We start from the raw sequence: 14206 nt of genomic DNA, 5'->3' as shown, positions 1-14206 counted from the left end.
CGGCGACGAGTCGAATGACAAACGAGATAGCTAAGAAGAAAATGTGACTCCGACAATGGTCGTGTTGCAAGCGTTGCGCTAAGAAATGACACGAGTGGGTGCAGAACGGGCAGGTGGAGAGAGGGCGGAGGGAGACAGAGAGAGATTGGAAATATCTCTGTCAGATTGTCTTTTAAATTGAAAAAGTTTGCCCGGTTTCACTAAGTGTCGTTTTAAACGGCGAGATCGATCTGGAAGGTAAATTCCTGCAAATCGAGAAGATGTGTACCAGAAAAAGACCTGCCTTAATATCACCGCGACGCGATATGGCGGAAAGACGCGACGGGTTCTTTTCCAGTTGAAAAATTCAATTGCGAGCCACGGCGACGCGCGCGCGATAATACCGATCCCGATGCAGATTTCGACGACATTATACACGTTATCAGGAATTACACGTTTTATCATCGCGTCGTACGCCCCGATAGATTACGATTGGCTACTCCCCGAAGGCGAAGTCCTCCTTCGAGTCGATTCGATTCGATTGATCGTCGTGCAAATGTTAATCGGTTCAATTTACCGCCGTCGCGTGTCGCACATTACGATCGCGTCGCATTCGAACTTCTCGGTTGATCTCTGCTTTTTTCTTCTCTGCCTTTTTCGAAAGACACGGTCGGATATTTTCGCAGATGCCATTTCTCGTCCCGTTAAAGACGCCACGCCGACACCATCCACGTAGAATCTATATATAACTTCCACGGAAGGATTTCTTTATTATATTCTTGGTACACGATGACCTATACCCTCCCTTCGCTGACGTATATTTGTCTTACACTGTGTGCGCAACGTTTCAACGCACATACGTAATAATTTATAAAGTAAAAATAAAGGAGCTCTCTCTCTTTCTCTTTCTCTCTTTCTCTCTCTCTCTCCCCCCCCCCTCGCAGCTTTTACGCCGACTCGCATTAAAAAGTCATATTGTTAAGCAGCAAAAAATATACTCGCGCGAGTTCTTAAGTGTCCAAAGTACGCGCTATAAAAGTGTAAAAGGACGTCCTCTTAAAAAACTTTTCTTAGCCCTCGAGAATTTTCTAGCATTTCTGAGCCGCTGAGGGCGATAAGGTGGAGCAAGGGGGAGAGAATTGTGTCTTATATTTTCGGCCACTTTGGTCAATAAACGCAAGATAAATGTCAATAGGCGTGTTTGAATAAACCGAGATCGTATCTTCAAGACAAACTATTCTTTCTTGGCAAATATTTCATTCAGCGACAAATTTGTGTTTTCCTGTCTTCTTGATATTCATTAAATCTCTCCCTCTCTCTCTCTCTCTCTCTCTCTCTCTCTCTCTCTTTCTCTCTCGGTAACTGTATTATCTCGAGCGAGCTTAAAATGCATGAAGTGCATCTAAAATTAATCGAAAGATGAGATTCCCAATTCAACGGAAAAGCTGATACGTGAAATACCGAACGTGAAACAGCGGTGGTGCGCTGTACGAAACTCTTTCATTCGTTATGTTGAGAGTTACGGATTATACGCGGAATTAACGTATCGTAAAATAAACGACGTATCGTTGCGACGGTATTATTATTTTACAAGAAAAAGAAAATTAGCATACAAAAACAGGGGGAGCACACTTCCTCGTTATACTCCTCTCCCTCGCGTCGCATGTAAATTTCCGTGTACGAAAAACGTTTGAGAATCGCTGCCCCAGAGTGATGTTCTCTCGTATTCAACACGGGAAATGAGAGAAGAGTCAGTAGGTCGGCGCTACCGAATTCCTTCCCTCATTTTTCCACCCTCTCATCCTCTTTCTCTCGCTCTTGCTCTCCCCTTCTCCCTCTTTCTCTCTTTCTCTCTCTCTCTCTCTCTCTTCCCCGCTGTCTACCTCGCTTCCTCACGGCACCTCGTCTCCCTCCTTTATTATTATTTATCCCTTTAATTTGTGCCCGAGCGTCGACGATATCTCACCGCGAGACGTGCCGCGTATGAAGCGTCCTCATAACTCGTCGTGATCCCACAATATACGTCGGGCTGGAGCGCAGTCTTTTAAATTAAAGCCATTAGATCCGTAGTATTATTACCGGAGGCCCGATACTCCATGAGACTCCATAAAGTACCGCGTGTTAACACAGTGGCATAGCGTACGAGACGCGATGACGAGATACGTATATCCGCATATACGGTATACGGCGGGTGTAAATATATCTATCTCGTGTGTTTCGGCAAATTTTACGGCCGAGCTTCCGCGCGACGATAATTTTCTTTCAGCGACAAACAACCGAAATACGTATGCGCGCGCGCGCGCGCGTGTGTGTGTGTGTGTAGGTCGGGAGGTAGAAATTGCTTCAAGACCTGAAGAGATTTAACTGAGAAAACGCTTTTTTCCTTGCGTGCAGTAGAATCGAGCTGGCTCCGAGGCCATTTGTCGTCCGGTGCACACGACGGTATCCGCGTAATATCGCGTTCGGATCGTTTAACGACACACTCGATGCAATTCGCGCAAGCGAGAGCGAGAGCGAGAACGAGCACAATGACGACGAGGAGAGGCGCAAACAGCCATTAAATCTCAGGTGCCAACGATCCATATTTTACGCCGTTGAGTTAACGCCAATAAAACCGTCCGAAGTCTGCATTGGTTATCGGGTTGACTAATTATGATCCTTCCCTTTCTCGCGCGCGCAAACTTTCCCTTTGATAAATCAAAGTTCTTCCTCGGAGAGATAACGAGCATAAAATTATGAACCATTCGCCTCGCGCGATCGCAGAATTGATTCGATTCTCGCTCCCTCTCCCTTTCGCTATCTCTCCCTTTCTCCCTCCATCTTCATCTCCTCCCTTTTACGTACCCTCCGTGTTTCTCCTCTTTTTAATTGAATCGGATTATGGAAACGCGTCGAGTATCTCAGATGTTCCCGCGGCGAATGTCGATAATCTCAAGTGGCCACGAGAAAGCGGGATTATTTGAAATTCATTGGATTTACGGAGATCCGGCGAGGCGGTGCCGCAGTTTTTTGCGATTTTCCATCGCGACGCGAGGAATCGAGATCAGGATCGCGCAATAAGACAGCGTCGAAATCTCGCGTCCTTGCAAAATCCCCCGCGATTCGTCCCGGATGGTCGTCCTCGCGACATCGCTCGTCTTTTGTAAAGAAGAAACGACATATTCGATCTCGTGCCGCTTGCAACGAGGAATTTCAGTTTTTGATGAAGAGGAGGCACGAGATATTTAAGATTCTTCAACGGGGAAGCTCCTGTAAAAGGAAAAAGAAAAAAAAGAGAGAGAAAGAGACAGAAACGAGCGAACAATACTTGTCCGCATTGTGCGTCGTTACGAGTTTTTACGGACGTACAATTTCGCTTATCGCGACGAATTCATTTCTTCCTCCGGATTCAATAGAGCCCCATTATTTCGAAAATTACAAAAGCGCTCGTGAATAACACTCGTCCCGAAAAAGTGTTCATTAAGGATGAATCGATTTGAGATTTTTGGCAAGGGACCGGCCAACGGGCAGAAGTGCGCAGGTGCAAAAGGGACAAACGGTTTGTGTTGATTTTGCAAGAAGGCATTGTGTTGTAACCTTGACACACACTCACACATACACACAGAGCGAAAAATTCGTACACGAAAACGCACAAGCGGGAAAACAAGGTTAATGCGATATAGCCGTAATTGCAACGCGCGTTCTCGCGGACAATCGCGAAGGGTGTCCTTCGCGATTAAAGCAACGTAAATCATAGCGCCTTGTATATTGGCACGGGCTCAAATGTTACGAGTTCGCGCGCGATTCGAGTCTCTTTTTCTCTCTCCCTCACCACACGGTCCAATTACGCTACGTAACCGATATTTCGATATCTCCGGATATATCGATACTTGGAAAGTATCAATACTTCAACGTCCGCGTCGTGCGAGTGTCAATACTTCAGCGTCCGTGTCTAGGAAGCATCCACCGATGCTTCTGCATTAATAGTTTCTAAGTATCGGCATCTGAAAATATTCGCCGCGTTGGAGAGAGAGAGAGAGAGAGAGAGAAAGAGAGAAATATCATACAATGCTCTATCTGAGGATATGAATTAGCGCTGTCAACTCAGGATAGGATGCTCGGATTTTTTTCAAGTTTCTTGGGCATTAGGATAACCGAGAATGGTATATTCTTATAATTAATTATTCTCTCTATAAAGATAGACAAATTTGATTATTCAACACTCGAAAATGTTACAAAAAGTCGATACCTCCCGAAATATTCACCTTTTATATCATAATATATACAAGATAAAATTTAATTCTAACGAATTGTCCACTTTTTGTCGACCTTAATACTTTTGTGTATGCAGACTGACCAGTGATAATATATTTATGTAAGGAAAAATATAATTTCATAAAAAAAAATTTCCTTCGGGACGGAAATTTCCTTGACGGAAAAAATTTCTGTCATTTCTAGGTGTGGATAGTGTCCAAATAATAATAATCGTCAGTTTAAGTCCGAGTATTCAAGTAGAAAAATATGCGGTTTATGTTGACAGCGTTAAATTGAATTACGTCGTCGACAAATCGGGAGTTGCAAAATTCATTTAAAGATTCCTTCGTGCGGACTTGATGTGTATTTTATAAAATTACGAGACACAAGAAGTACAACCAAAGAAAGAGATTGATAGAGAGAGAGAGAGAGAGAGAGAGAGAGAGAGAGAGAGGAGGTACCTTAGCAACGTTACAACATGTAAATTTCTCTAATTAACAAGTTTATCACCGACTCATCGCGACGGATCGCGTCGAAGTTTCCGACGATCGCACACCGTGATTAAACGGGACGTCAATTCGCGTCGCGGAGCCTCACGACTTTGCGAAGCGAGGCGCGCTCTTAAAGGAGAGTCTAGGCGCTCCTTCCTCGTCGTCGTTGGTTGCTACCTCGGAACAAACTTCCTTCTTTATCGTACAGCCACGATACCAACCGAAAAAGGATACGCACGGGAAAACGCAGACGAATTCGCGGCACCGGCCGTGCGACGACAATCGATCGCCACCGCGGCATAGCACTTCGGTTGGCACGTCGCCTCTCTCTCTCTCTCTCTCTCCTCTCCTCTTCTCTCCACTCCTCTTTCGCGCTATTGTCGCACGCGTACTTTCTCAAAAAAAGGAGGAAAAAAGTCAGGAAAAACAGGACGATGAGAAGAAAAGGGAAAGAGGGTGAGAAAGAGAGAGAGAGAGAGTAATTGTCTAAGCTGCGTTCTAGGACCGACCACACTTCGCGTTTACATTCCTCCTTTATTTCGTTGTCCTTTCTTTTTTCTTCCGTTCTTCCGGACATACGACGATCGTGGAACAACGATCGAACTCGACGAGACGTTGACGACGCTCAGCGCATTGCACGTCGCGGCGCGCAGCGCCGCGGCGGGATTCAAAATGTGCCGATTGTATCTGTTGGTGCCAGTGACCCCCTATTGATTCCACGCTCAGCGAAGCACAGACCAGACCCTCTCGTTCCCGCCCTCTCGGTTTCTCTCTCGCTCTCACTCCTTCGTCATTCTCCCTCTCGTCTGCACGACCTCGCTCTCCCCGCTTCCCTCACCCTCTCTCGCCCCTCGCTATTTCTCCCTCCCCCCTTCTCTCTCTCTCTCTCTCTCTCTCTCTCTCTCTCTCTCTCTGTTTCTCTCCGCCACCCACCCACCCTCCGACCTCTCTCCCTCTCGCGAGTTCTCTCTTTCGCCTTCACGTCGCTACCCTCCCGTTTCCTCGTGTTCGACCACCCTCCCTGTACGCCCGCCTTACCCTCTCGCTCTCTTACACGCTTACGCGCGATATACCGCCCGCTCGCGGCAGTGTCCCACGCGAGCGACATCGGTTTCACTGTAGTAGCTCTCGACCGACCAACCGACCGACCAACCAACCAAACAACCAACCAACCGACCGACCGGCCAGCCAGCCAGCCGACCGACCAAGCAACATAGGCGAAAATAATTTTACCTTTGTCACGAAGGCGTACAAAATGCGCAGCCTAAACGCCATGCGGCTGCATGCACCGATGGTATTACTCACGGTCGCTGAATTGTCTCCCCCATCCCCTTCCCCTCCTCCCTTCTCACTCTCTCTCTCTTTCTCTCTCTCTCTCTCTCTCTCTCTCTCTCTCTCTCTCTCTCTAAGCGATTACTAACTACATGTACGTCATCGCGCGATGCGATGATGTATTAAGAATACATGCATATTTTTGCATTTTAAGGTAGATTTAATGAGATCGCGCCACTTTTCGCGGAAACCTTGCTTCATCGACGACCTAGCGCGATAGTTTTCCGATGATTGTTACGCAGAGTAACGAGGGGTAATTTTGTTGCTGGTTCGAAATACGCAGCCTAAACGCCATGCGGCCGCATGCGCCGATGGTATTCCTCACGGTCGCTGAATCGTCTCCCCCCTTTCTCTCTCTCTCTCTCTCTCTCTCTCTCTCTCTCTCTCTCTCTCTCTCTCTCTTTCTCTAAGTGACGACGAAAAAATTGTTAACTACATATACGTCATTGCGCGATACGATGATGTATTAAAAATACATGCATATTTTTACAAGGGTAGACTTTACGAGGCTGCGCCATTTTTTTGGGAACCTTGCTTCATCGACGCGACCTAGCGCGATACAGTTTTCTGAGGACTGGTGTTAGGGTAATTTTGTTGCTAGTAGAGAAGGTCTATCCGTATTCGCGTACATTCAAATAAATTGCGAACTTGAGGGGGAGGTGTCCTTCTCGAGCAGAAACGTAAAGAGAGCGGCTCTTCTCGCAGAAATAAACGAAACATCCCGTGTCGAGACGTCTGAGCCTGATGTCTCGTCCGTGAAATAAGGTCCATGCGTATTGTCGAGCGCAAGAAAAAGCTCGCGCCACACGTTTGTAGTTCCGCGAGACGCGTTGACACAATGCGCGGGTGCGCTGAAACAGAAAATATTTCGCATCCGCGCTTTTACCACGTGACTGCGTAATGTTATAAATAACACACCGGCTGATAATCCCGCTGCGGCTAACGCGTGTAACACGCGGAAGGAATCTCGTTTCAATCGACCGTGCGTTTTCGGTGGCTCCTTTGTTCCGCTATATCAGTTGACTCGCGTCAGCCGCGTTAATTCGCGCGATGATTTGTCGCTCGCAATCTTCTCGCACGGATGCGAGCGATTTTGCTCACTCGTCCGTTCGCTCGCTCGTCCGTCCGTTCGTTCGCTCATTCGAAAATGAGCATATATCTCTTTAAGAGCTATGAGGGATTTGTTTGTCCGTGATGAAAGACGTCCGCGCGATAGAGTTCGAAAACAGGAGCAAGTCGATAGCCGGGGGCGCGCTGCAGTTTCAGTGGAAATCGCGCGCGGCGTAGAGTTACTGGGACAGCTGGTCTATACACACACATATGCGCCATTGTCCTTCGCGTCGCTTTCTAAACTCGCATTAAAGTGTAGATCGTGGATTAATGACCACGGGGTAGACACTGTGCGCGGAAAATGCTGGATGAAAGCGCTTATAGGGGCGCCTCTCCCATATTTCCGAGTGAGTTCGGCCGCCGCGTTTCGGGTCTTTATTACGGCGACTATTGCTCTATAAATTTGTAGAAGCACGCTGACTCTACTTTATTAGATTACCGTGTCTCTCTTTTCTCCCCGCCTTTTTACGATTCTATCGAGGACGACCCGACCGCGGGAGATGCGCCTCGCACGCGCGGTAAAAAGCGACACGGCAACGTCAGAATTCTCCCGCGAGTCCGCGTGCGGCTCTCATTCGTTTGGGAGAAAATACAGTTTCATCCGACGCGTCTAATTCCAGTGGAAGATGACAATCGGGCGGATACTACTTCTGTATCTTTTTCTTCCAGTCAGCGGTACTTTTACCGCGATAAACTCCGGAGTGCATCCGATATTCAGCAGGAAAATTACGGGGAGGACAAGATTCTCTCTCTCTTTCCCTCTCTCTCTCTCTCTCTCTCGCTCTCTCTCTCTCTCTTTCTCTCTCTCTTTCATCGGATACGGAGACGTTGCAAAATTCATTGGGGAAAAGAATTCTGCAATCCTCCCGCCACCGACTGTACGAATGCATCGGAAATACGCACAGTCGGCGGCACAGAGAGGGAAGAAAAAAGGAAGCCAACTCGGTTCATTCCGATGAGTTGGAAAATAGACGAAAATCGCGCGCGGGAATCGCTCGTCCTCGCGGACGAGGTTCCCCGCCCTCTGCCTCACGTCGTCGCCGAGGAGGAACCTGTCGCGAGTTCTTCACCTACTGGCGACCGGCTCCTCGTGCGAAGTTAACCCTTTGTATGCATCGTCTTCCCTAAATTTTGGTAAACGATCGCACTTACATTGCGCGTCACTCATGACGGAAGATTCGCGAGGTTCTGACAGAAAGCTTGCTGTTCAGCCAGCGCGTCGTCGTCGTTGTCGTCGGTTCGTTCATCCCGTTTCCGCGCCAAGTAGTTGAGCGTGTTTTTATCACTGTCGACGAACAGGGGAACGCTCACTCTCTAAGTTCCGCGCGCATAAGGTCTAGATTCTATGGCACGAATTATACGCTATTTGGGCCACAACGTACGCCGCTCGCGTGCTTCCGTAATTCCGGTTGTTTCGCAGCGTCGTCCAAAGAGGAGCCAATTCCTTCAGCCGCCCAGCCGGCGAGACACGGAAAAGATACGGGTTTTACGGGACGCGGAGATTTACATGACAAATTGTCACCACTGCACCATAATGTGTTCTCATGCGTGTCTCGTTTCTTGTATTTATTACGTCGCACATGCTTGGAATTATTCGAGAAAATGAGTCGGGCGCGCGCGCGCCGTCGCCGCCGCCGCCGCTGTTTTTAATTATAACTTTGAGATCGCGCGATTCGCTAAATTCCGCGCGGAGGATTCCGGGGAATTCACGCACGGGTGAGGAATATTTGCTTATTTCTTCCTTGATCCTATATTCACTCTTTCCCTCGGCTGGTCCGATTTATTCCACGCTTGCTTCATCTATTTCTTTCTCTCCTCAGCGGATCTCTCTTCGTCTTCGACATTTAATCACCGATATAAACTATAAAAGATTTAGCTCCTGATATTCCGCGAATACAAATATGTCGTGTCCATCCGTCAAAACATATATATATATATATACTCGTATAAAACGCAGAAATAACACGGATAAAAAAAACCGTCCAAAGGACGAAACGGTAAAACGTCATCAGGATCCCCTCGAAAATGTGTCCGCAAAAATACGGCGGAAATATAAGTCGCGAAACATACGGTACATATATTGTAATTTGATTAATACACTGCTGACGAAATATCGATAATAACATTATCCACCATCGCATAATTCTCCCTTCTCCGGCGATTTCCCGGGAAAAACGGCACGATTTCTAAGCAACGCGCGCGGAAACGCGTCCGACAGGAGAGATCTGTACGCGCGGCGCTCTGGCGTTTCACTAGAAATCGACAGGCAGGCAAATATTACTGGCAATACGTTACAATGTGCTACACGTACGTTACATAAGTATGTCGGATGCCGGCCGTGTGAGGATGAACGCGTGAGAGTAAGTCGCGTTCAGTGATACGAAACTAACATAAACGCTCGTGCGCGCGCTCGATGTCCCAGCTTGGTGGTGCTGTTTCTCGCTCTATACGGCATACGTGCTTCCGCAACGAAGTCGATACATCGAGGGTTATGATATACTAACGAACGCGGTCACTCGTGGATTTTCTCTCTTTTCTTCTTACAATTATTATTACTATTATTGTTATTATTATTATTATTGTTATTATTGTTATTATTATACACTGCTCAAAAGAATTATGGCATAGATAATTTATTGCCGAAAATTGGCCAACTTTGACTGGTGATTACTTCGCGAAAAATTATTGTAGACTAATGAATTTTTTTTTTTTTCAAAATAAAGCTTCTTGAAGTCTCTACTTTAAGAATGTATCTCCATTTTTTGCATGCGATGCATGCGATGAGTCAATAATTACTGTGGAAGTGACGCACCACGGGGTCCTTATCTCTTCTGTCACGGACACACACACACACACACACACACACGCGTACACACTTGGCCCGAAGGCCAAAAACAACGATATTTTTGAAGGGCTGTAACTTTGCAAAAAAAAATTGTAGCAACTCCACTTTTTTTTCAAATTGAAGAGGAAGATTTGAACTTTATGACGATGCAAACGGCGTCCCCGAAAAAAAATTGTCCACGTTCATGCATTCCATCAAACTTTGCAATTTTCAGTATACCAAACATGCCCTCAGATGTCAGGGGTGTATCGCATGTAAAAAATGGAGATACATTCTTAAAGTAGAGACTTCAAGCTTTATTTTGAAAAAAAATCATTAGTCTACAATAATTTTTCGCGAAGTAATCGCCAGTCAAAGTTGGCCAATTTTCGGCAATAAATGATCTATGCCATAATTCTTTTGAACAGTGTATTATCATTATCATTATTGTTATTATTACTATTATATTATCATCATCATTATTATTATTATTATTTTTATTATCTTCTTCTTTTTCTTATTTTTATTATTTTTTATCATCATTCTTCTTACAATTATTATAATAATAATTATTATTATTATTAAATTATTGGTGTTGCCATGTTATGTGCTCCGCGCATATAAAGTAAACGATCGTACTCGTTACCGATGCATAAGAAGAAAAAGACAATCACGACGAGCGCCCCGCCATTATCGACGACGTTATTAACGACGGGGATTAACGTCATCGTCGAGTCGTTACCGGGTCGTTTCCGAAATATTCAAGTAACTCACAAGCGAGCGTGTTACCTCTCCGACTCCAGCTCGACGACGCGACAACTTCTTCCGTTATCGATACCAGTGCGAAGTAATTTATCCGCTGGCGAGTGTTCGACGGAGCGCGAAAGCGGCAACCAGCTAGCAACCAGGAGAAGGCGGAGGCGGCGGCCGGCGCAGCAGCTCGTTCGTGTGTATTTCGGTTTGCCTTTCGCCTCGGTGTACACCACTGACCTAACCCCATCGTCACACTGCCGCCACCGGCACCCCTTTGAACACACCTACTGCCGTCGTACGAAGTATAACACTTCCGCGGTGTCGCGAGCACCGTGAGTACCGCGACGCGCTTGAGTGGCATGCGCTCTTTCTCTCTCTCTCTCTCTCTCTCTCTCTCTCTCTCTCTCTCTCTCTCTCTCTCTCTCTTTCTCTTTCTCTCTCTCTCCCTCTCTCCCTCATGTGCGAATACGACCTCGTTAGAGCAAACAGAAGAAGGAGCCGGGATTTCTTACCCGCGCACTTGCTCGAGAAAGCAGCGGTGCGCATTTCGACGACGACGATGACAATGACGATGATCCGTTTAGATTGTTCCGACGCAGGAAAAAGGATCGCTTGAATTAACGCGACTGTGACCGAACCGAAGGCGTTTTAGTCGCGAAGAGGGAAATTTCTGCCTCTCCGTGAAGCGAGTCCGCTCCACGAGAGAGCCGGGAGTTCCGTTTGCTTCAGCGATAACACAGCTCGTTCGACTCGTTCATTGTCATGTCGACTCGAGCAAACTTTTTTCTCCCCATACAGGCGATCTCCGCCTTCATCGCGAGGGAGCGCTTGGCGCGAGGATCATTGTTTATCTCTTGATTAACACGTTGACCCCTGCGGTATTACCGATGGTCGACGATGGAATATTCGCGCTCGCGTTTACGCTCCAGTTTACGTATTAAATTGCGATCAATCGCGAAGGACAAATATAGCCAAAATATACAGCCAATCGCGAACCGATGAAGTGAGCCGGAATATGTGCCGCGTATGTGTAGCGTAAATTGCATTTGTTTGCTGTATATCTAGCGATTCGAACTTGAAGTAAACATTGATATAATCAGCGAGCCGATCAACGTGTTAACACTGGACATCTATCTGAGATTCGTGTCAGGACCTCGTCAGAGGGAAGTTAATCCAAACGTTGATTCTGTCGAGGATTTACGACGTGAATCGAGATACGCAGTGGAGGGCATCGCCAGGGATTAGAAATTAGGAAAGACCTCATGAAATGAAGTGAAATTTTCCTCGATGTTATTGTTATGTCGGACAAATGACGAGTCTCCGGCGAGGCTAATTAAGAGCTGAATCTCCGTCACTTGCGTGTGCACCCAATATGCACCGGCTGTATGTCACTTGTCGCACGCACATATTTACCTCCGTTAACTGCTCCCTCTCACTCTCCCTCTGTCTCTGCCCCGCAGAATGGACATCCTGTTGAGAGACATGAACGCGCCGTGGCGATGACAAGCCTGATCTTGGAGAACGCCGACTTGAACCGACTCTTTCCGAAATGCCGGCCTAGGGGCGGCCCACCCCCGGTCCCGGGGGCTTCCACGCAGAGCAGCCAGCCGCATGACAGCCCCTGCCAGACGGAGGCCACCGCTATCGCCACCGCCGCCGCCGCCGCCGCCGCCGTCGCCGTCGCCGCGACCACCACCACAGCAACCGTCACCATCGCCTCTACGAACACGTCGACGAGCGTTCCCACGTTATCGGACGACATGATCGACCTCGAGCGCGACACCTCAGACAGGCAAGTTAAACCGATTTACGGTTTACGAGAGAGCCGACGGAGCGGCTGTGCCCAAGAAAGAGAGAGAGAGAGAGAGGGAGAGAGGGAGAAAGCGAGGGAGAGATCGGGTTAATCGCACTTCCGAGAGGAGTGACGCGACGCGCGGGAGAGGAACTTCCTCTTCCTCTCGAGCGATCGAGCCTAATATGCCGATGGATAATTTCGCGCGAGAAGCAGCACATAGCTCCGAAGATTGCCGGCGATATCTCGGGGGCGCGAGACGATGAAATATCGCCGGCAATCTTCGCAGAAGCGCGTCTTCCGGCGCCTCGCGAATGACGCGCGTTATGGGACGGCTAATTGCTTAATCGAGGCTAATTGCGTAATTCTACCTTTGGCTGGGGAGGATCGAGTAAATCGGACGATAAACGTGACTGATAATATACGTCGCGCGTCAGCTTCACGACCCCCCCCCCCCGTCAGACTAGATTTCCAGTTTGCCTCGTGCAAGCAAGAGTCTCAAAGAACAGAATTTGATCGCTGGAATTGGGACAATTGCTGCGCCATGCGAGCCTTGAAATTCAGTTCGCTCGACTCGACTCGAGTTGTTTCGATGGATCTTTTTGTCATAGCGGGCTCGAGTTCGCGATCGCGGATGCGTCTATAGACGTCTTATCGGCCGAATTCACGAGCCATTCCGCTCGCTGAAGACCCGCTACGGCCCGTTACGAATGTGTGTGTGTGTGCGCGCCATCGAACTCCTCGACTTCTACGAGCGACTTTACGCACGACTTTCCAACGGCGCCCGCTTTCGCTCCGAGTTTTCGCGGGATGAAAATTCACGCGTCGAGAACGCTCGACCCCGCGTTAGCTTTCTGTGTTAGTTAAGAATTATCCCACCCCGAACAGCAACGATTGCCGATTGTTAAGATTGTCAAGTTACGTTCGTAGGTATAGGAAACGAGCGAATGGCAGAAAAAAATCAGGTTCGCTGTCCCGTAGGACGGCGAGCGTGGTGCCCGGTTTCACGGTCGAGGGCCAATTGTCGATCGCCACGAAGCCGCTCTCGTCGAGCTCGTCCTCGGCGTCGGGACGCAGCGAGGACGCGCCGCAGTATGGGAGTCTGCCCGGCAGCGATCATCAGGCTCAGTCGCAGCAGGACGACAGCGGGCCCGAGGAGAACCCCGTGTACATTCTGACCTCGGCCAAGGGTGGCCCCAGCTACAAGCTTCGGGACTCGAGGTAATGGATCATCCGATCGTGCGCGCACCCATGTGTGCAAAGAGTTTCGGATACAAAGCGGAGAACCGCCGGAAATAACGCCGCAGGAAGTGCAGGGCAGCGGGGTGGGGGTCTTCCGCGAGTTTCGTAGTCGAATGTTGCGTCGGAAGTCAAATATTGGTCGACGCGAAATTCACGCGAAACAGACGCTCCATTTCTTCAATTACAAAGCTGGCTTGTTGGCTTAATCGTTTCAACCATAAATTGTCGATCTTCGCAAGGGAATAGTGCACAAACAAATATGTAATATGTAATATCTAATTAATGATTACTCGGCGCGTATCCATACGTGTTTGTGTGTGTGTGTGTGTGCGCGCGTAATATAATATTAATATGTACAAATATTAATCAATTGAAAATCATTTAAAATTCGAGGAAGAAAGAAAGAGAGAGAGAGAGAGAGAGAGAGAGAGAGAGAGAGAGAGAGAGAGA

The 14206-nt window shown here is 47.9% G+C and overlaps 1 protein-coding gene across 9 annotated transcripts in view; it reads left to right on the top strand.

Annotated features, from left to right (window-relative positions):
• LOC105192582 (uncharacterized) overlaps positions 1–14206 on the top strand; it is a 43444-nt gene that overhangs the window by 11441 nt on the left and 17797 nt on the right. For 8 of the 9 annotated variants that reach the window (XM_025308041.1, XM_025308042.1, XM_025308043.1 and 5 more), the window contains 2 exons: positions 12183–12514; positions 13445–13735. In XM_025308041.1, the coding sequence (XP_025163826.1) occupies positions 12222–12514; positions 13445–13735 (584 nt within the window). In that variant the 5' untranslated portion in view covers positions 12183–12221. The remainder of the gene's footprint in view (positions 1–12182; positions 12515–13444; positions 13736–14206) is intronic. The other variant, XM_025308044.1, reaches the window with a different exon arrangement.

The sequence above is a fragment of the Harpegnathos saltator genome, unplaced genomic scaffold (genome assembly GCF_003227715.2).
Source record: "Harpegnathos saltator strain DR-91 unplaced genomic scaffold, Hsal_v8.6 scaffold135, whole genome shotgun sequence".
Taxonomy (NCBI): domain Eukaryota; kingdom Metazoa; phylum Arthropoda; class Insecta; order Hymenoptera; family Formicidae; genus Harpegnathos; species Harpegnathos saltator.
Note: the sequence above shows the minus strand (reverse complement) of the source record. Positions and strands in the feature narration are given on the sequence as shown.